This window comes from Alligator mississippiensis, chromosome 12 (assembly GCF_030867095.1).
Source record: "Alligator mississippiensis isolate rAllMis1 chromosome 12, rAllMis1, whole genome shotgun sequence".
In the NCBI taxonomy this organism is placed as follows: domain Eukaryota; kingdom Metazoa; phylum Chordata; order Crocodylia; family Alligatoridae; genus Alligator; species Alligator mississippiensis.
This window is the reverse complement of record NC_081835.1, coordinates 4,109,826-4,131,379: the sequence shown is the minus strand read 5'-3', so window position 1 is coordinate 4,131,379 and position 21,554 is coordinate 4,109,826. Positions and strand designations below refer to the sequence as shown.

At 41.6% G+C, this 21,554-nt stretch overlaps 1 protein-coding gene across 21 annotated transcripts in view; it reads left to right on the top strand.

The window, feature by feature from the left end:
* The window catches only part of MAGI1 (membrane associated guanylate kinase, WW and PDZ domain containing 1), a 410,797-nt gene extending 392,439 nt beyond the window's left edge, over positions 1-18,358 (top strand). For 6 of the 21 annotated variants that reach the window (XM_019499592.2, XM_019499612.2, XM_019499598.2 and 3 more), the window contains 6 exons: positions 544-747; positions 8,079-8,169; positions 8,277-8,337; positions 9,141-9,287; positions 10,835-10,973; positions 14,571-18,358. In XM_019499592.2, the coding sequence (XP_019355137.2) occupies positions 544-747; positions 8,079-8,169; positions 8,277-8,337; positions 9,141-9,287; positions 10,835-10,973; positions 14,571-15,295 (1,367 nt within the window). In that variant the 3' untranslated portion in view covers positions 15,296-18,358. Of the gene's footprint in view, positions 1-543; positions 748-8,078; positions 8,170-8,276; positions 8,338-9,140; positions 9,288-10,834; positions 10,974-12,953; positions 13,043-14,570 lie in introns of all 21 variants that reach the window. The other 15 variants (XM_019499610.2, XM_019499601.2, XM_019499596.2 and 12 more) reach the window with 8 other exon arrangements.
* Positions 18,359-21,554: the final 3,196 nt, after the last annotated feature.

Genomic DNA, 21,554 nt, shown 5'->3' with positions numbered 1-21,554 from the left:
GTCGCAGGCATAGTGATGATCTTTCTAAACTGAGAAAGAACAAAACATTGGCAGAAGCTCGAGCAGCCACTGGCTCAGTGGAGGCCTGGAGAGGCTGACACCGTTACCATCTCAGACGAGTAAGTTTGAGCCCTCTATTAGCAATTTCATATTTTGCAAATGCAAAAACAAAACTTCAATTGGATGATTTTCAGGCTGCCAAGTGCAGCTGTAGTCTATAAAAATGCCGCCATCTCTAAAGAAACCAAAGGGCAAGACTCTCGGTGGATTGGTGCAATGCCTCCCCGTAATGGCAGTCAGTTAAAGCAAAGCCCTTTGCCCTCACAGTCGATTGCCAATGTTTTGAACACTGGCAGCCAAGCTATCCTTTAATAACTTTTGCTTGATGCATTAATTAATTAACCCTTAACCTTCTCTTTCCCTTTTCAACCCTTTTTCTCCTTTTTCCCTTCACCATATTCCCATGTATATAAACAATTAAAAACCAACCAAAAAAAAAAAACCAAAACCCACAAAAAACAAACAAACAATACAATACAAAAGCAGGAAATGCATGTGTGGCCATGCCTCACAAAATAGGTCGGATAATTGAGGGGAGCCCTGCAGACCGCTGCGGCAAGCTGAAAGTAGGGGACCGGATCCTGGCCGTTAATGGATGCTCCATCACCAACAAGTCGCATTCGGACATTGTCAACTTGATTAAAGAAGCAGGAAACACGGTCACTCTGCGCATCATTCCAGGCGACGGTAAAGTATACGTTCATCTGTCTTTGTTCAAATGCTTTGCTTCTCCTTGGCTTTTCTGGTCAGTTTGAGGTTTCCATTTCCATCCTACCAGACTTGTGATCTGGTCATGTTTTGTTTCTCTGAGATCCCGTGCTTTTGCAGTCCTGGAGCTGTCTCTTTATAGCCTCTTTCTGTCGATATATAATAGCAGCCTCCACCTCCCTGCAGGGTGGGTGCAAAGAGGATGGAGCTGGACTGGTCTCAGTGGGGGCAGATGGCAGGACAAGGAGCAATGGGCTCATGTTGCGGCAAGGGGAGTTGAAGATGGATATTAGGAAAAACTTTCTCACTCGGAGGGTGGTGAGGCACTAGAATGGTTTACCCAGAGAGGTGGTGAATACTCCATCCTTGGAGGTTTTCAAGATCTGGCTAGACACTTGGCTGGGATGATGTAGTTGGGGCTGGTCCTGTTTGGAGCAGGGGTTGGACTAGATGTGACCTCCTGAGGTCCTTTCCAGCCCTCGTTGTCTGTGATTGTATGAATATGACCCACACCCTTGTTGACGTTCAGCCTTTGCTTGGTTCTTGGGTCTTTCATAAGAGATCACAAAAGGGAATAAGTGTACTGTTGTGTTTTGAAGCTGTTTGGAAAGATGATGTGCAGGTTGCTTTGGGAATGATCCTGGTCCAGCATGAAATGATTTTGTCAGGGTGCTCTGATCCTGGAGGTGTTTGCCGGCTCCCAGCTGACTATTTTAGGAGACCCAGAGTCCTTATTATAAATAAAGAAACGTGTCTGCCTTATATCTAGGATTCCCCAAGCCTACCTTGACCATGACATTAAGAAGGCAGGAGGCATAAATGCCGGGAAACTTCTGTAGTCAATTAAATTATTACGAATCCCTCTACTTTTCATTGATTGCAGCGTTATGCACTGGATTGGTCCATAGTGTAAACTTGCTTTGCAGAAATTTTCTCGTGCAACCTGGTTCTTTTCAAGCAAAATCAATGGTTATGACATTTGACGGCATAGATACAATTCTAACGAGCATTTTTAGAATCACGCAGTACGTTATTTGCAGTCCAGAAAACTCAATTAAATATAGAAAGAGGGTGATTAAGGAGAAATTGGATTGAGTAAGATAGTTCATTGCAACCAAAACTATTAAATGAGATCGTTTCACTCCACTGTCTGACTTGGAAACAGCTTGCTGTCACTTATATTTTGCTCTCTATCTTCCAAGCCATGTTTCGTACTGCATCTATGAAGTGTGCTGTGGCAGTGAACGCTTTTAAAAGACTGGAGAGAAATTGTGAATTGAGCCTGGGATTTTCAAAGGGTCACGAAAGATTTACACACCCTATTTCCTGTGTAGGGAAGGGGAAAAAAAATAATTCAGTGGTGCCTAAATCTCTCTGGATCCGAGATGAACCCGTGGTTCCAGCTGTGATTTCTAAAGCAGCCCAGGAGCCTGATTGTCATGCTTTTAGTTGCGAAAATTAAAATGTAGTGAGACTAGACATGTCCTGTTTATTTATAGCTAAGACAAAATATACTGCGTGTGTATAAGGCTTTTTATGCTGGTCAAATGGTATGTGAGCCTGTGCTGCTTCCAGCAAATTGAGTATTCATGAATAATACAATTACTATATATCAGATAAACCAGAGTCTGAACAGGACTACATGTGCCAATTTTAGAGGAACGGCTCTGACAGAAAAATGGTTCATTATCTTGTTCTAGCATCTGACCCAAACTGAGGAAAAAATGATATCTGAAGAGGGGGAAAAAAAAACCTTGAGTGGTTGGAAAATCTTCCTATCAGAGAAGTTTTCCTGTCTCATGCGTTCTCAGTCATTGCACATGGCCAAAACGTGGCAGCTTTCTTCTCGGAAATCCTTCTTGTAGGATTATGGGAAAAACAAAATGCCGTATTAAACGTATTCCAGCTGGGTCATTTGCAAATAAGGCTGGTCATTGAGCCATTCAGACTGAAGGGAAAGAAAGACCACAGAAAAAAAAGTAAATTAAGAAAGAAAGGGCCAAACTGTTCTCTGATGAAGAACTGAAGAATTTGAGAGGTTTCCTTCTTCCCTTTGAATGTCATGGTGTTTTTGCCAACATCAAGCATGCAAGCATCTGAGAGTCTAGGAGTTTATTAAGAAAAAGCCACATAACAACACAGATGAGGTTTTCAACATGCCAACTACCAAGAGACTTATGATGTGTTCACAAGTGTTGGCCCCCCATGTTCTAGGTGTGTAACAGTGCTAGGCCAGTTGCATTGAGTTGTCTGCCACACTCAAGCTAGTATATGGGGTTGTTCCTGCCAAAACACTGAAGTGGTACCTCTTCTCCTTTTACCGTTTATCTCACCTTCTCTACCCCATTATTTTGCTGCCACAACCTCCGTGCTGGCAGTCAGGGAGGACTGGTTGATAATCGCACTGGAGAACATCTGCTTTAACATTCATTCAATGCACTGAGACAAAATGTGCAAGGTAGAAAGGGAATGCCTTGCACTAAAGATTGTGGAATGGGATTTTTTTTCCTCTTGGGACAGCACCCATTAGGAAGCATTCATTTTTCCCTTTGATTTCTGATGCATATGGATGAGGTGCAGAATCACTACAGTGTATGCACTTGCTTCTTAATCAAGAGGTGCAACGTTGGTTTTTTCTCTGGGACAGGGTGCAGCGCAGATAGTAGATCCCTAGAGAGCAGCCAGTGCAAGATCAATGGGGAGCTTATGGAGAGGCACAAATGCACACACAGCTTCTGCCCATGTACATATGTAGATACCTCTTTGATGCCCAAAAGAGTTACACACTTCTATCCAAGGGCAGAATGTGGTCCACAGTCCATTCATATACTGTAGCTAATAATGCACTTCTTTCTGGTTTTGTCCCTGATTCTGAAAAGACTCATGCACCTGCTTAAATTTGCCTTCCTGAGCTGTGCCCCTAAAATTGGCCTTGAAGTCAGTGGAAGTACTCATGGTATATAAATGAATAGCCTGCAAAAGCACGTAGATGTAATAGCGCTTTTCTGTACCCAAGACAGTATTTGGCACAGAACAAAACTGGATGTAGTAGATGCCTGTGTCCTTTCTAGGGCTGAACGGCCAGTGCTTTGCTGGTCCACGCTGAGCTGACTTGGTATAATGCAGCTTTCTGACTGCAGCAGCCTTTTTGGAGAAAGTAGCCTCTGTTAGGGCATGATGGTTTGAGGAAAATCTAATAGAATACTCCAGGAGCTGTAAAGTAAGAAATTACAGATAGCCTTTCAGCAAAGGAGACAGGGGTACTTATAGGAGCTAATAGATCTACACGGGAAGGCTACAGTCACTCAGATAGCTTTTCACTTCTTGTTTCAAGGTGGGGAAATAGGAGAGGATTTTCAGTAAAGGTGTTCCTCGTGCAGCCTGAGCCTTTGTTTAAAATGTGAACCGAAATACTGCCAATCTGCTAACCCTTGCTAACTCTTGGTATACGGGAAGCTAAAGATAGACTTGTGGAACTGCATCTGTGCAGAAGAGACATTGTTGATCTGCTTGGTATGCTTAGCACAACCTACCAGGGAGCAAAAATGTTGCATTCCCTTTGAAGTCTTCGTCTTATCCCAGACTATTCACAGAAGGCTGCTGAGGCTTGTGTGCTGGCTGAATTCAGCACGCTTCAAAAACATGTATTGAACCCTCTTATTTTAGGGCCAAAATTTAGCATTAGGGGCATCTGAATGAATTAAGCAAAAACCCATGGTCTTAAGATCTAGCTGCTTTCTAGCGAGGTGAGCATCCTCATACAGAAGTGCTTACTTGCATTAGTGGAGCAGAGTGGAAGCTGCTCAGCTTGCAAGAGGTCCATTTAGGCCAGATCTGTACCACTCCCTGTCTGGAAACGAGGCTTGCCCACTCCATCCTGCTGCATCCAGCAAGACAGGTTGAGCGGGTCCTGAGTACACACCTTTGCACCACTCTGTCTGGTGGGTGAGGCTTGGTTTTGACAGTGGCCAGAAGAAGATGCATAGGCATCTTAGGTACCTGCTCCGTTTCCTTTGCAGCCATGCTGACTCGGCTAACGAGGAGGAGGAAACCCATACTTTATCCAGGTATCTGTAGTTAAAATATATCAGTGCAAGCATATACCACTCTGGCATTCAGTAAACACTCAGGAAAGCTTCTGACCACCTTCCTCCCTTGATTCAAACACCAGCCACTTGCTAATGCTATTTGTAGTTGTGGGCTGGCCCCCTTTTGCTGTGAACTTGCCCGTGTCCACAGGATCAAGGAACCAGATGGCAAGAGGATGCAATTCAAACAGGAGCAGGACAGAGGAGATTGGGAGTTTTGTACTAGAGAGGCAGACACCTTATTCTGCTTTTAACTCAGCCTGGAAGGCTAAAATTGCAATAAGGGCTCTGTTTTAAAAGAAGGTAGCAGTGATCTAGGGCTGCGGCAGACTCGGTCGCTTGAATCCTTCAAATCCAGATTGCGCATCTTTGTAAGCTTCGGTTCAGCCCGAAGCCACGTCTTGGCTGGATGAAATTCTCTGGTCTGTTATGCAGGAGGTCAGAGAGGATTATCATAACGGTTCCTTCTGGCCATTAAATTGATGATGCTATGAATGAAAGCTCATTAGCAAACAGAAAATCTCCATGGACAAGTCTAAAAGTAATCAAGAAGCTCAGCGTGGTTTGTGTGTCAAACCACAGTTACTTCAGACTGCATCCCTGAAGAGTCATAACGACGGCCTTGAGGTCTCAAGACTTTGCCATTCCTGTGCCATTTTTACAGAGACCTCAGCTTGTTCAGTAGCATCTACCCTGCCAAGAAGAAGAGGAGGCTCCTCCCGCGAAAATCACTGTATAAGTGCTGAGTATTTATTATTGCTAATTTTTGCAACTGCCTGCAGCAGGGAGGCTTTCCTAATGACCAGACCTGACTACAAAGATAATCCTAGGTATCTTTTGATTCTGTAATTGTTACTGTCCGGGACTGCAAGGGAACAGCTTCTTCTGGTCTTTTGAATAGTGCATATTCCTGTGGCTTTCAGTGGTTCTGCTCGCCCTTCTCCACATGTTCATTTTCAATTACGCTAATGGTTTCGAAAGCTAATCTAATGAAATATGGATATTTTTGTTGGCTGCGAGTTCTCCAGCCAACTTCTCTGAGACTCCCTGCACTTTTGGTTAACTCAACAAACGTAAAAGTGCTGCCCACTATTTTAAATGCACACCACTGATTTGCAGCCACTTCAGATGATGATCTTTCCTCTGAAACACTAAATCCAGTATCCTGGGAGGAATATTTGTAAGAATACAGTATTCCACCTGCACCCTTTGCAAAAGGCCATGCAGGATTTTTCAGGTTGTTTTTTCACTTGTCAAATTATCTCTCTGTGCATATATCAGGGGCGGGCAATTATTTTGGCAGAGGGCCACCTACTGAGTTTTGGCAAGCCATCAAAGGCTGCATGGCAGGCAGCCCAGGGCAGATAAATATTAATTTTCTAAATTGGTGGGATAGAATGGATTGGTGGGCCGCATCCGGCCCCCGGGCCGCATTTTGCCCACCCCTGGCATATATACTCGCTTAATGCCCCTCTCAGCTTTTGCTGAGGCTGTGTGCACCAAGAGTATTCAAGATCAAGTTAACATGAACTTTTGAATGCGTGCGTGAGCCATTTATTCCCAATGCTGAAATGGGCCTCAGCTGCAACATTTTGCCCATGTTGCAAACACAGTTTCAAGGGAAATTTGTAGGTTTGGTTCGTTATAGGTTCATTGCCTTAGAGAGCCTCTAGCACCAAAGAAAATAGAAACCTGGTCTCCCATTCTTATGGCTTAACAGTGAAATGTGTGTCTTCCTCTTTACAAAAATCAGATGTGCATTTAGACTTTAACCTCCATCTTCTCCACCCCCCTCCCCCCAAAAGTGGATGTTCAAACCAATATCTGGTCTTAGTCCAGTCATTAGTTCTGAATAGGACTTTTAGAAGCACTCAGCGCTGACTTAGCTCTACCGCTAGTGATATCTGTGATCTAACTCCCCTAGCTTCCAGATGAGCTTGATTCAGACCAATTCTGAGTGCTTATTTTCGTCTATATCTAATGCCAGTTATATCATTCAAAGGGGAAGTGTTTGGCCCTGAATGTACAATATACTTTGCAAAGAACAATAAGGGCTGGAACATGAGTTTGCTAGATACTTGAGAAGTGAGGAAATCAATAGTCTTTCAGGTCCGACACAGGAAGTCAATAGAGAGTTCCCATCATCTTCAATAAGGTTTGGATCAAGATTTTATTCGATATCACCCATAACTAAAGTTATAAGTTCAGAGGAAGAGAGGCACTGGTGGTGTGATATTTTCTCTCGCTCCTATAAAAAGATCCAATATGATCTTCCCAATTTGGAGATGGTTGTGGGCTGGGATTCATATTGTTAATCACAAAATAAAATACTGGAAGATCTTTATTCGTTTTTGGAGAGTCAACCTTTGCTTAAAGTGGGGAAAGGGGAAAGGAAATGCATCTTGCCCAAACAGCCTGAGCAAATTCGTAAATTTTTTTGTGCTGTTTTTAGATTTTTTTTTGTTTGCGATTGATGAAAACACTGATGAATTTGGTTACTGGAGAAGAAATCCAATTTACATAAAATATAATATTCATTACATTAATGGAGCGTCTTGCTGTATGCAGTTTACATTTACAAGCTCGGGCAGTGTTTCTGGTGCAGGCTTTTTTATTATTGTTACTTACTTGGATGATAATGGGATTGGAGATGGTGTCTTCAACATTCAACATTTTTCTTTGTTACTGACAAGGCGTGGGCTACAGCAACAGCAGATATTGTGACAACATTTTCCAACTGGTTAGTGTCTAGGAGCCTTTTTTTTATTATTAAGATAAAAAAGGTGGAAATGAAACTGTGGAGCTATCCTGTAGATCTAATAATGATCACAAGAAAAAGCTGGGCAAAGAGGAATATAGCATGCAAAATTCAAGTCTTGGTTCAACAGCTGTATTTACATAAGGCCATGGAACGAAAGACATTTTACCATCCTTCTTGTATCAGCATTTCTTTATTAAAGGCTCCCTATATACTTAAGGGTTTCTGGGCAATTGTTGCACAGTGTGTTTTTAGATGAATGCTTAATGATTATCTAGTTATATAATTCCCTTTTCAATTATTGGGCATAGGAAATATGAATCCGGCATATCCCTCTAAGGCACACTCTTAACAAATGCATGTGATACTTCCCAATGAAATGCCTCAGCAGAGCCCGCATTAGTCTTTGAATGAATTATTTAATTAAGAGCCTCCCTCATGGTGCCATCCGTTTTATTTCACAGAATCCTCCAATGCGACATTATTGACCAACGCAGAAAAAATTGCTACCATTACAACCACGCATACTCCGCAGCAAATACCACAGGAGAACAGGTCAGCTCCTTTCTTTGATGCGCTCTCTCTTTGGTTACTTCTCAGTCATCTCCATTTCCCACGAGCCGTCTGTTTTCTCTCTCTTTCTCTCTCGATCATTTCAACAGGAACAACACAAAACCAAAGCAGGAGTCCCAGTTTGATTTCAAACCACCCCAAGCAGCACAGGTAAGAGCCGCCTTTCTAATTTGCTTTATTCACCACGCAGCCTTGTCTCCAAGCTGCTAGAGCTGTCTCCTTCTGAAAACCCTATTGCGAGGCTATATTCCCTCACCCAGTCGGGCTGAAAAAAGAAGGCTTGCTGATTAGCTTCTTAATGAGGGCTGATGTTGTTTCAGATGACAAACACTTCAACTGCAGAGGTGCAATCACGACTGAAAACAACGGCAGCTAATATTGTACGGCAGTAATAATTTATGTGTTTGTTTGCTGCAGTGTGGGTTTTGAAGGGGGCTATTGCTGTGCACAGAATAGATAGATTCAGAAGACCGAACAATATCGGAGCTTAGGGAGCGGGCTGCACTTGGGGTGTCGTGACTTATTTTCACCGTGTTGGCCACATCTTATTAAAAAGACTCTCTCACAGATGCATCCCCTTCCATTGGCAGTTGCAGAGATAACCTCTCCCATTAGTGATGGCTGAGCATCCTCATGGGAGAGGAGCATCACTTCTTCTGTACAGAGAACTCTTGCTTGCACTTTAGCTGTCTTTAAGGGAACGTACCAGCTGCTAACAAGGAGGGAGAGGCATTCCTGGATGTCCAAGCTGTTTTCCACAGACTGTAATCAAGCACTCAGTTTGGGGCTTCAAAAGCAATGCCCTTCTGTGGCAACAAATCTTGATTTATTTATTTTTTTTAATTTTCGTTTTATTGAAACAATGCAATGTCCAACATTGAATATCTTCCAAGCAGGAAATAGAACAGAGTTCAACTTCTTGTTCCTTTCTGTCCAAATTACCTTCCTCGCAGCAGGACCAAGATTTTTATACCGTTGAGTTGGAAAGAGGAGCCAAAGGGTTTGGCTTTAGCCTGAGAGGCGGTCGAGAGTATAATATGGATCTCTATGTATTGCGGTTAGCTGAGGATGGTCCAGCGGAGAGATGTGGGAAGATGAGGGTATGTATGACAAGGAGTTTGAAAATCATATGAATTGCAGCAAAAGTCATTTCTTTGCCATTTCTTTTTCTGCTGGTCTTTGACTTATTCTGAATAAAATCGGGATGGATTTAAAGTGTTTTTTTTAGCCAAGGGGATTCCTTTCCTAGAGTCCTAGAACTAGCTCCCACTGTAGTCAGCGGGCAATTGCATACAAGCCTTTAGAGGAAGAGGTTAACAACGGATGCTCTGCTCAGCCTTAAGCAGAGGAACTTCCTGGGACTTGATGCCACCTCCTTCCACAGTCAATCCCATTTCTCAGCCAAACAACGTGACCCAAAATGATAGCAGGAGGGAGCTAGAATTTTGTTTGATGCAGATTGTAACAAACCCCATTTCTGTAGAGGCTTAGTAAGGTTTAAGTACCAAGGAACTGCAATGGCCAACACACAAGGACTGAGGACCAATCTTGGTCAACACACTGAAGACTGAGTCAGGGTCCTCCAGAGCTGAGTGCATGAGTTGTTACACTTGAGCTAAAAAACCAGTAGGTCCTAGCTGGGGCTGCAATGCACTGATAACTTCCACGCAGTGGGTAGAGAGAGAGAGAGATCTGTAAGATGCACTCACCAGAGAGTTGCAAAGGATAGCATAATTTTTCATTGACGCAACCATTGACCTGACCTTCCACCTCTACTTCCCCTTTGTGTATGATATGTTATTGTGTTACATATATAAACATGGACTAGATAATATGATTATATAGACACAGGACTACATAACATGATTCCACTGAGTTTGAGCACGTTCAACTTAATCAAAAAATATGTTTAGTAAATTGGAGACTTCGATGATGACATACTTAGAGAAAAGGTTCCCCATGTTTTTTGTAGGTTTGCATGTACCATGCACAACCCCAGCATTATCTGTCGCCATAATTTTGTGACCAAAGTACCCTCTCTTTCTGAGCACAGTGCAAGGGGTTCTGCAATTTGGAAAGAGTCTTGGTTAAGGAAAGACCTCCAGGACCAGACTTTCCACTGAGTTAAATATGGGTGAAATTAGTATGCAGAGGGTCCACTATGTAACTGTTATTTTTGTTTCTTGATAAGCTGTTGAATATCTAAAACCAGGGTTGCAGATTTATGTCGTGCCTTGACATCCAAGTGAGAAGAGGCCCCTGGCCCTCCCAATGAGTAGCTGTAAGACAGCCAGAAAATACTCGCAAAAAGTTTGGCCTACAAATACAGGTAACCCCTGGGTGATAACCCAGCGGCTGGAGTGCTGGGCTGCTAAGGCAGAAGCCCTAGGTTCAAGACAGCTCTTCTCCCTGGTTATCTACACCCCTCTTAAGTGGAGGCCTTTAAGAGTGGACCCAATGACTTCTGAGTTCCCTCCCAGCGCTGTGAATCTATAAGAGTTTGCATTTTCCATCGACACTCAAAAGCTCCAATGCCAATATAGTGCTATGCTAACACTGCGGTCCTTTAATTGACACACTTGAGGGGATGCACTTGTGCCACGGCCCGGTTTTAATCCCTGATTCTGCTCTTTCATCATGTTGACAGATTGGCGATGAAATTTTAGAGATCAACGGGGAGACCACCAAGAACATGAAGCATGCTCGGGCCATAGAACTGATTAAAAATGGTGGCCGTAGGGTCCGCCTCTTTCTGAAACGCGGAGATGGCTCAGTACCAGAATATGGTGGGTCAAACTATGAAAACATTCCTTTCTATCCCGGCATCTCTCCATGAATGATTTGTCTCAAGATCTGAAGCGGGGATTCTTTTAATTTTCCTTTCTCACCAGTGTCTTACCAACCTTTGCAACATACAGTTAATTGCCTTGCTTATGCCGAGTTCTCTACACATTCCATCCTTTGCTTGCTTCCATGGACTTCGGGGTGCAGTGTAAGGCAAGATCATCATAGCAGTATTTTTTGGTGATCAGAGGGGGGGGGGAAAAATAAAAACAAAAAAAACCTTATCGTCTCGTCCAACCTAACAAGGAATGTTATTGAACTGTGCCAAACTGATCCTCGCTGGTTGAATTGTTATCTCGAATAACGCTCTAATGCAAAAAAAAAAAAATGGAAATCCTGGGTCATCTTTTTGAAACATCAGGGGTTGTTTTTTGTTTTTTTGTTTTTTCTTTAGTTTGTCTGTATCCAGAGGCATGAATGCCGGGATGGTTCACAGGCTTTTGGCTTCCCTTAGTATTTATGTCAATATTTATGAAAGGAACGTTAATGCAGAAATACCTGAATTTGGCCTTCCAGCGTTATTCCCACTGCTCCTCTCCTATCATTTCTACCGGTATCAAATCAGTAATTTGTCAGGTGTAAGGAGGTTGAGAGGTTATGAAAAGGTGCTTCTAGCGCCCGTCTTCAAGGAGACATGGCTACCTTTCATTTCCTCCTCAGATTTGCGCTTGAATTCCTTCACCCCGCTTGTTGGCTCGAGTTGATTAGCCAACGCGCTGGACGCCATAGTATAGTATTCTATTTATTATTATAATAATGTCTTATTTATTTGAGCTATTTATGGCAAACTATGCCCTCGATGCAGGGCTGACTTCCCAGCAAAGGGCTTTGAAGTTTCTGTAGAAACTGATGCTAGAAGAGATGCCGCCTGTACTCCTCTCCCCCTTTTCAGGTGATTGCTGTGTCAGTCCGTTCTGTCTCTTTTCACTCCATTTCCTGAAAATAAACTCAAGCCATTCTGCACAATATGTTAACTAGATTTTTTTTTTTCCTTTTTATTTACTGTTTCATGTTCAAGCGTTTCCGCTCATCTGCTCATTAAGTAGAATTGAACCTAAATGGCCAATTTGAAATCTAGCATTCAAGGTATTCAGTACTATAGAAGGGAAATGGTGGGGTTATGCTTTTGTACTCTAAACAGCACACCAGAGGTTTGACAATGGCACTGAAATGATGTAATGTTCTTTCTACTTTTGTCTTTTTCCTATTCTCCCTTGGATGTACAGTACTGTATCATATGCTAGACATCGTAAATACCCTGTAAATTAAGCGCTTCACGTTTCAAAGCATATGTCTGTTGCACTGAGGATGAAGATCCAACACCCGTTTTCTTTTGGCTACTAATAAATCAAGTCACTAAAATTGAAGCCAGGATCTGACACGCAGGGGCCGTGCTACTGTAAAGAGCGTCCTTGTGACATTTGGGGCATAGTTCCTTCAGTTCTGTTCACTGCAGTTGCGAATGATTACTCAAATAATGTTCAGTTCCAATATTTTTCTGACTTGATTGGAACATGCTTCTCTACGAAGCTGTATATTTTTGTAATGAGTTTTGTACTTATTTTTAATGTTGTGGTCTCCGGTGGACTTTATTTTCCATTGTTGTTTGACTGTTAATGTTTTTCCGATGACATTCTGTGTCGCTGTTCCAGTTGTCTTTAAAAATGGATGCTTTAGTTGTCTGGGTTATTGAATCACCTCTTAGATGTCTAATTATGTCACTATAACAACAACTGCTGTCTTTGCAGCTTTATATTTGGGTGAAGCCTAGACAATCTGACTGGAAAAATAAACTTTCTTTATTCTAAGATAAAATATGAAGAATTTTTTTTCTTTCATCTTTATTCTAGGGAATCTAAATTTTCTACTTTTCTCTTTCTCTTTCTCTTACTTTTCTTGGTGCTGGGCTCTTCCTTCCTCAGCGATGATACCTCCTAATATCGCTGCATGTATGAGAAATGACAAGCTCGGGGAGCCTTGCTTCTACCTTATGGGCCATAATCAAACTACGGTTTGTAGCTAAAATCAATATTAGGTGTTTCTGTGCTGTGGCCTAATTCCCTCACATTGCTTTCCGCTTTGCTATATTTTTATATGTACGGCAATTCATTCTGAGCATCCCACGTTCTTTGAATTGTAAGTACACAACCAAACATGTATTTAAGCCTTGCTTTTACCTTGTGCAATAATCAGGTGGCAAGAAACCAAGCAGTTGCAGCTATGGTCCTCCATCATCTTGATTTTTAAAAAGCTAATAAATGAAGCAACATGAATTGCAAGAGTGGTTTGCATCTGTAATCACAAAAATAATGGCCCGCACACACAAAAAAAAAAAGAAAGAAAGAAAGAAGGAAAAAACAACTGAATTGAGAGAGGTTTTAGTAAAAGAGCTTGCACATAAGAAAAATGAAAATTTAAGTGTTTTGCAAGTTAGGAGGGCTAAGTCATTTGTTTTGCTTTTCAGTCGTTGTCATCAGGACAACCTGCTTTACCTAAAAGTGAGTGTTCCCCAAATTGAATCCAGGAAGTGTTAGTATTTAACATTAGTCGAGTTGCCTTACAATACCTACTTTTGCAAAGAAAAACTGCTTCCCACCTTCAGTCAGTGTGACTACTTTAATGTTTTGCCATGTTTATGATAAATCATTTACCAGCATCCAAAACAAAAGGCAAGAGTAATTTTAATTTAGCCACAGTACAGTTCCCTTGCTTTACAGTTTGTCTTGTTCAGGTCGTTCAGATCTCTTTGGTAGAAATAAAAAGAATTAACAGGAGGTTACGTGCTAATCAAAGCTATCCTGCATATGAGAATGTCCCTCCATTGCTTTAATAAAAAAAGATCATAACTTCTATCGTTATCGGTTGAATCATTGTGGCAAAACCAAAACCGATCCCATTACTATTTCATAATGTAATAACATTAAATGAGATTAAGTAATACATTCACTGCAATGGAAATTATATGATTATGGTCTCATTATCACACCTTTAAAATGTTATTTTGTAGGGATCAAAACATAGTCATCAATTATATCACTCTATCCTTTTACAGTCACTTAAATTGAGACTTCACACACAAAATACATTTTTTTAAGGAGGCATTTCTTTCAAAAGAATAAAAAGATAGCGCTAATCACTTCCTAAAGGCCCTTTTATTGGGAACTACATCTTAAAAAAAAAAAAAAAAAAAAAAGTCCTGCAATCCCCCTTTTGTTTTCACTAGAAAGAACTTACTTTAATCTTAAAAATTACAAATTGGACTTGGGGGAAAACACAAAATCCTGTGTGATGAGCTGAGCATAACAATGATAGCAACTTGGACCAAAATAGAGCTAATGAGGAGAAGCACCAATACTAATCTATAACTCTCATTGTTTGCAGTTTACATTTTAAATTAACAAAAGCTTCAGTTAGTCTTTTACTGACTGCTTTAACAGATGTTTGTTTTTGTCACTAATGAAGTCTGAGGAATGATAAATGGTGTCACAACCCGACCGAATCCATTTGTACCAAACAATTTGCTGTTATTCTTCTTTCAGACCCCAGCAGTGACAGGAACAGTCCAGCCACAGGTTCACAAAATGTATCGGAAGTGAAAACCGTGCCATCTGACCGACGCCAACACCCATCATTGGAGTCCAGTTATCCACCAGATCTTCACAAATCATCACAACATGGGGACAAGCGGACTTATGTTAAAGACCCAAAAGGCAGCAGAGAGTTTAGCAGACAATCCAATGAGCACCACACTTGGAACGGAACTTCTAAAAACAGCGCTAGCGCCGCAGGCAGGAAAAAGGACTGGTCACCGGAAAGGAGGCAAGACCGACAACCAGAAAAAATGGTGGTAAATGGACAAAAGAGGAGGTCTCCCGAAAAGAGGAGGGAAGGGACGAGGAGTGCTGACAATACCTTGGAGAGAAGGGAGCGGCACGAGAGGAGGAGAGACCTTTCTCCCGAGAGGCGCAGAGAACGGTCGCCGACTCGCAGAAGGGACGGGTCACCTAGCCGGCGGAGGCGGTCACTCGAAAGACTCACGGATCAAAGGAAATCACCGGAGCGGAGAAGAGAAAGCTCGCCCGAACGAAGGGCTAAGTCGTCCGACAGGAGGAGGGAGAGGTCGCCTGACAAAAGGACCAGGGGTGAACGAGTCGGCAACCGAGAGAGGGAAGAGCACAGTTCGAAATACGATACTACCAAAAGACACCCCCCCGAGCAGAGGAGGAGACCGTATAAAGAGTGCAGCACTGATCTCAGCATCTGAGGCATTGTCCGATGCACTGAGCCACATTCCAGCCTTTTACAACACTGAAGTTTCTAAGAAGAGAGCAGCAAAGCTGAAAGTATCCTCGTTTTCTTACGCAACAAAAAATCTGACACCTGCTGGTCCTACGAATAGCAACAAACGTTTTATGCAGATGAAACCTTATAACAGAAATATATACAAAAGTGTTGTGCCTGATGTATAATATTAAAGAAAGTATTTTTCAGTGTATACATTTTTTTGAAGTTACTTGCCAAATGTTGGTCCTAAAGGATTATAAAATTTTGTTTCTACATTCTCTGTAGATTTCTTGAGGGAGGAAAAAAAAAAAAAATTCCTTTATCGAGCAATTCCCCACCCCCACGATTACGTGGGGGGCAGCCAATGTTATAATATAGGTAAGAGATTTTATGACCAAGCTTGAGTAATTTGATCCAGACTGTTCAATAGTGATTCACTGCTATGTTGTACGTAGACATTTTTTTGAAAGGGGCGGGAATGGGGGAAAGAAAAATATACGTGTCGGTAGGAATGGCGTACTTACTCCTGCTGAAGGAATTAAGGAGGAAAAAAAAAAAGAAAATGTTCCTAAGAGAACAAGAACTGTTTGAAGAGACTACTGTTTCAATGAAGGATATTTATAAAAAGAAAAAAAAAACCCACACACAGCACAAGATGATTCATGATAAGGAATTTCTAGTTTGTTCCATGAACAGTTTATACTTTCAGGCCCCCTCTAAAGGATGCATGAAGGCAAAAGACTGGTAGCCGCCATCTTTGTGTAAGACACAAAAGTAGACTGTCAATCTCTCGTTAGTCTCAAAAACACTTAATTTTTCGTTCAGACAGTACCGCCACAGCCCTACTCGACTACTAGAAGTCTACGGACGGAAATCTAAGCATGCATGGGATTTGTTTGGTTTGCTTTGAAGTAGGGTAGCGGAAATGGGGTACTGGGACAAAGGCACGGTGAATTTGAGAGAGAGAAGTCCTCCCTTCACTGAGTAGGTGTATTCCTTCTGCTCAGCCAAAACCAATGGGCTTTTCTTTTTTTTGCCAAATTGGAAACCTTTCTCTCTAGATGTAGATTCAAGTTTTATTTTACTGGTTCATCCTTTTTGAGACAAAAGGAGTGCACTTGCTACAAGTGAGGCACGTCAAGGACAAATTTCAGAGCAGAAAGAGGCAATCCATGGAAACGTCTGGTTGTGAATCCTGGATGGTAGGTCCTGGTTATGCTGTAAAACTTTGAATCTATGAAACAGCAGCCAAAAAAAACAAGGGTAAATGGGAACAAGAAAACAAAGCGAGTCGCTAAGTTGTGTTTTTTCAATTTGCAAGTTGTGTGGTAAGTCTGCTGTAGTATTGGTATAAGATTTTAATGGATTACTGCCTAGCTGAGCCAAAATGTTTGCCGTTACTGTTGGACCACTAAAGTAAACTGCTGCTTTTTACAGTGCATTGGTGTGTACATGTATACTGTTTCACATTTTCCATACCAACACGAAACCATTGCAAGTCTATCACTGTTGTTGCCATGGTACTGTAAAAAAAAAAAAAAAACAAGCGAAAAAGAAGATGGCCAATCATTGTGTGTACAGAGTTTAAATTGTAATTAATAGAGCCTGTTGAAAAAAAAAACAAAAAAACTGTTGCCTTTTTCTTGTATAAAAGAGAATTTATGACAAAATTTAGCTGTGAGGAATGTGATACGTGTTTATATTTCTGAAAATGGAACAAATTGATTCATGGGGATATATTTTAATGTAAACTGAATCAGGTATGTAAAGCTGTTTTAAAATGGGAAACTATATAAGTAATTCTAAAGCTTTTGTTGGTTTGAATATGATTTCTTTCTTCATGGTGGGGCCTGCTTGTGTATTACTAAGCACTTGTATGCAGTCTATGTTCTTCGATCATCATTTCTTGCAATGTGCTATAGACATAATGCTCTTTTCTGTGTTGATGAAAAGCAGTATGTGGGCCAATCTTTTTTTATAAAACACTATGCATATATAAATACGACATTGTTCATAGCTTTATTTGACTTATTGGGTTTATACATAACATTAGTATAAGTACCTGTGGACTTACCCAGTATGAACATCTTTCCTTGGAACAGACACAATGTATATGATGTAGCAACAAAGAAGGAGAAAGTCTGTGAATGCTATTTTTATTATCAAATAAAGTTTTCCATACAAAGCACACATGAGTGTAGTGGTAAGATTAAGGAAGAGACCCATCCCCTGTAGCAACTTGCCCAAACTCCTTAAATTAGTAAACTGTAGCTTTCTGTTTCCAGCAGTCATGCACTAAAGAATATAGGACTCATTTCACAAAATTGTATTATTGAGTTTTATAAAAGGCGAAGTCTGTTCTCCCTGCCCCGTTCCTCTCCCAACTAAGAGCTAAGTTTTTAGATGAGTATGAGTTTGGCATCTTCCTTGAGCCCGACACCATCAGCGTCACAGCACAGTGGCGTATGTGATAATGTAAAATCCCAAAGGACGTGTATGTGTCCTGATGTATTTATAGGATCCTATGACATTAGTCACTGAGGCCATCGTTTCCCCAGCTCTTACTGGAAATATTGTAAAAAGGCTATGAGGTAAGGAATGCAAAACTGGATTTATATTACATACTGCATAAGTCATTTGAACCCTTGTCATGAACTTCGCCATACTTCTGCCAACCTTTTGGGAGCGTGTTGATGCCTTGATGAAAGCAAGTTGCTGATAAATGTTTTGTTTTTTCAATGGCACCACCTTCAGATGCAAATTTGCTGTTTAAAAGAATGTGAGGGTACAAAGCAATGACCCAAAGCCATGTGTGGTTGGTTTTTTTAAGTTCGAATCTTTTGTGACTTTTTATGCCTTTTTACCGTGTAATTATATTGTAAATGTATGCATTCCATAATTATCGCTTCTAAATTTGTATCTTCGATTGTTTCTACTGTATGTCTACTACATTTTTATGTAACAAGATAGCTGGAGTAACAAACAGAGCTGGTCAATAAGACTTGATTGGTTCAAGCAAAATAAAACACTGCATAGAATAGAAGTGTTGATAAATACCAAAACATTCATTACTCATACATTTAATCCTCAGCGTTAGTATATGCTGACGAAAAAGCTTGCTCACAAGGTCTTGCTTTGCTAGCACGTTGTATGGCACTTCCATAGCGCTCAGCCTGGCGCATGTTGGATGCTTCATTGGCATGACCCTACCCCAGCTGACACGAGCATTTTTCAGGAGATCCGATAATGAGAGGAGAAAACCTTTCTTGGATTGCATTTGATAAGATTTGGAGATAATTTTGTTAATAAATTATTACAACTGTGATTCTGTTAGAAGGATTACTGGTAACTGAAATGCCTTTCTGGCTTGATGGAAACCTGAAATGCTTACAAAGCGATCAGTCAAAAAGCTCTGGAAATTGGGATGATTAGTTTCTTTTGTTTGTGTTTTACATCGTTCTTTTTTCCTGGCATAGTTGTTCTGTTGGCCTTGAGCGTTGCCGATGATGAGTCATCTTCAATGTATCAAATTTTGCCGCCCCTACTCCCATTGACTAGTACCTAATTTCACAAGCAGTCCCATTGATTGGAACGGCATTGTTTGCCTCGATAGGTACCAACTTCTCTCTGATCTTCCCTTTGCAGTTGTTAGCAAGTTCTAGAATAGCTAAGCTATTTTTGTGGCTTTTATATGACTTACCTTCTGCATTCGTTCTCAGCTTGAACTTCCATTCCTAGATGTTTCAGGCTATGTTTTATCTAATAGTGGTGGTGGTTTTAATCCATCTGCTGTGCTTTGCTTATTTTGTCACCAAAGCCGTAATTAGAGATATTCTTCCCCTCTCCACTTGGATATCTTTTGTTAAAGGAGGATTTCAGTACTGTCTCCTTTATAAATGGTTTCTAATGCATGCCGTTTATTTGGCGCTCATAAATAGCATCAGGAAGAGGATGCCGTTTATATCCCACTGGCGCCATCTGCAAATATGTGTCTTCTGGCTTTCTGGGGTTTGATAGTCTTAAGATATGTATGGAACCAAAGCAAGAGCTCAAAAAAAGACCCCAGTGGTTTACTGAATATTTGGTCTGAATACTCATGGACTTGAATGCATTTTGATGATTTTTCTTAAATGGTATTAATTCCCTGATACTACTCCCTCTGTCTACAGTTAAGCTGTAAATTGCCATGCTGCATACCCAAAAATCAGTATTTCTGGAGGAAGGAAACCTTAAGGCTACTGAAATACGGCAACTGCTGTTTCGTTGCATGTGGAAATTCAGCGTCTCATCCCTTCAAAGCCAAATCGAATACCAGATGCGCAATGGCTCTAACCTTTGTATGGTTGCAGTAACCCAGGAGTTGACAGTACGGGCTCACGTTGCTGTGCAGATTTTGCTGAGTTTTTTCTATGCCTGACTTGACTGACAAAGGGTGTGCTTAGATTCATAGATGTTAGGGTCGGAAGGGACCTCGATAGATCATCGAGTCCGACCCCCTGCATAAGCAGGAAAGAGTGCTGGGTCTAGATGACCCCAGCTAGATGCTCATCTAACCTCCAGATACTCATCTAACCTTGGTTCTGCTCAAAACTTTGGATGTTGGGAGCAGCAATCGAACCAAGATATTGCATATTGATTGAAGGCCATGCTCTAACAGGGTTTCTAAGGGCCTATCTATATAAACTCCCTTCTGACCCCGCTTCCAGCGTAGGCACCCCAGTCTGGCAATAGGACTGAGTCATTGCCTTGGAATAGCATTGCATGCTGTAAGCCTAAGGCCACTTTTGGGTTCTCTGGTCGGGAGAAGCCTGAAATCAGGACTGGAAGTAGACAGGGCTGTTCTTAAGTCATCTACTCTGTCTAATAGCTGGTCTCTGCCGTACCCAAGCATGTTGGCAGTTGACCCAGGGTTGGAAGGAAAGCTGAATGGAGGTGGCTTTGGGAAGAGGGTGTCATCTTGGACAGCCCTGGGCTGCGGAGTTCACTACTGGAGTACACTAGGTATCCCCCAGCTCTCTGACAGTTCATTCTTCATTCCCAAAATCGCCCCAGCTGAGATGACAAATGATGGGGTGTGTTTTGGTGGTGAAGTCTTGATGGAGATTCAGGACTGTGGCACCTCTGAGGCAAAGCATGCAGCTCTCTCAGGTCACGGGCGGGCTAGCAGGAGGACAGACTTGAGTCCTCCTCATCCTGGACTGTACCCTATCCTTCCCATATTTTAAACCTCCAGCAGTCCCCATGCCAGGACTTGTAAGAGGGCTCTTTGAAGAACCGCCATAAAGCTGTCTTGCTTAATTCTTCTACCAAGGGAATTTCACTGCAGCCAGAGTCAGGACCTCTAGTTCTTGTACCCCTGGTAAAGGGGTCAGGATGAGGCTGAGGATCTCCCCCGTTGCATTATAGGTACCTATTTATTAAGAACTGCCCTGTAGTGATGACAGGAAGGGAAGACACGTGGAACAATATGGTCTTTAAAAAAATGTTCATCTAACTTGGACCGTAGACACTGAAATGCCTTCCTCACAATCATGTAGTTATTGCCTGATTGCACTGTGTAGGGCAGAGTTAAGGGTATTAGAGTACCTTAATAGTGCAGTCCTTACCTTTAACATGGTTTAAAGCATTTCTTTTTCAGATCAGCTGAAGTCTTAATTTCTGGGGTTTATAATGCATGTATTTGGAATAACAACAATAACCCCATGTAACATTTTCTGCTCTGATATTACTACTATATATGCTCAACCATGCTTCCATCTTGTGGTCATTGTGGGGTTTCCTTTGTCTGGGTCTAGATAATTGGGCATAGGAACATGGGGGTGATCCAGTTGGATGGCTCATGTGATTCATCTCATCCAGGCCCCGGTCTGCCTAGAGCCAGCTCCAGCTGATTGAAAGAAAAGCCCAATTTGTAATTGTTAAAGATTGTCTTAAAAGATGAAATGAGGTTTTTATCTCTGTTCCAACACCCTTTTTATTGCCATTAACTTATAACAAGCTATCTTCATACCTGTATGAACTTCTAATGCAATATCTTCCCTCCAGTAGGAACAACTTTGATAACCCAAGGACTAAAAACCTCCTCATTTTATCACCCATCCTGTGACCCATTTTGCCTCCTTACATATTCTCTTTAAAGAGCTATGCTATCATCCTCCCCTAATTTGGTCTTAAAACGAGCTCCTGGCATTTGACATAAATATCACGGAGGAAAGGATTTTTGTAGGTGATATCTCTCC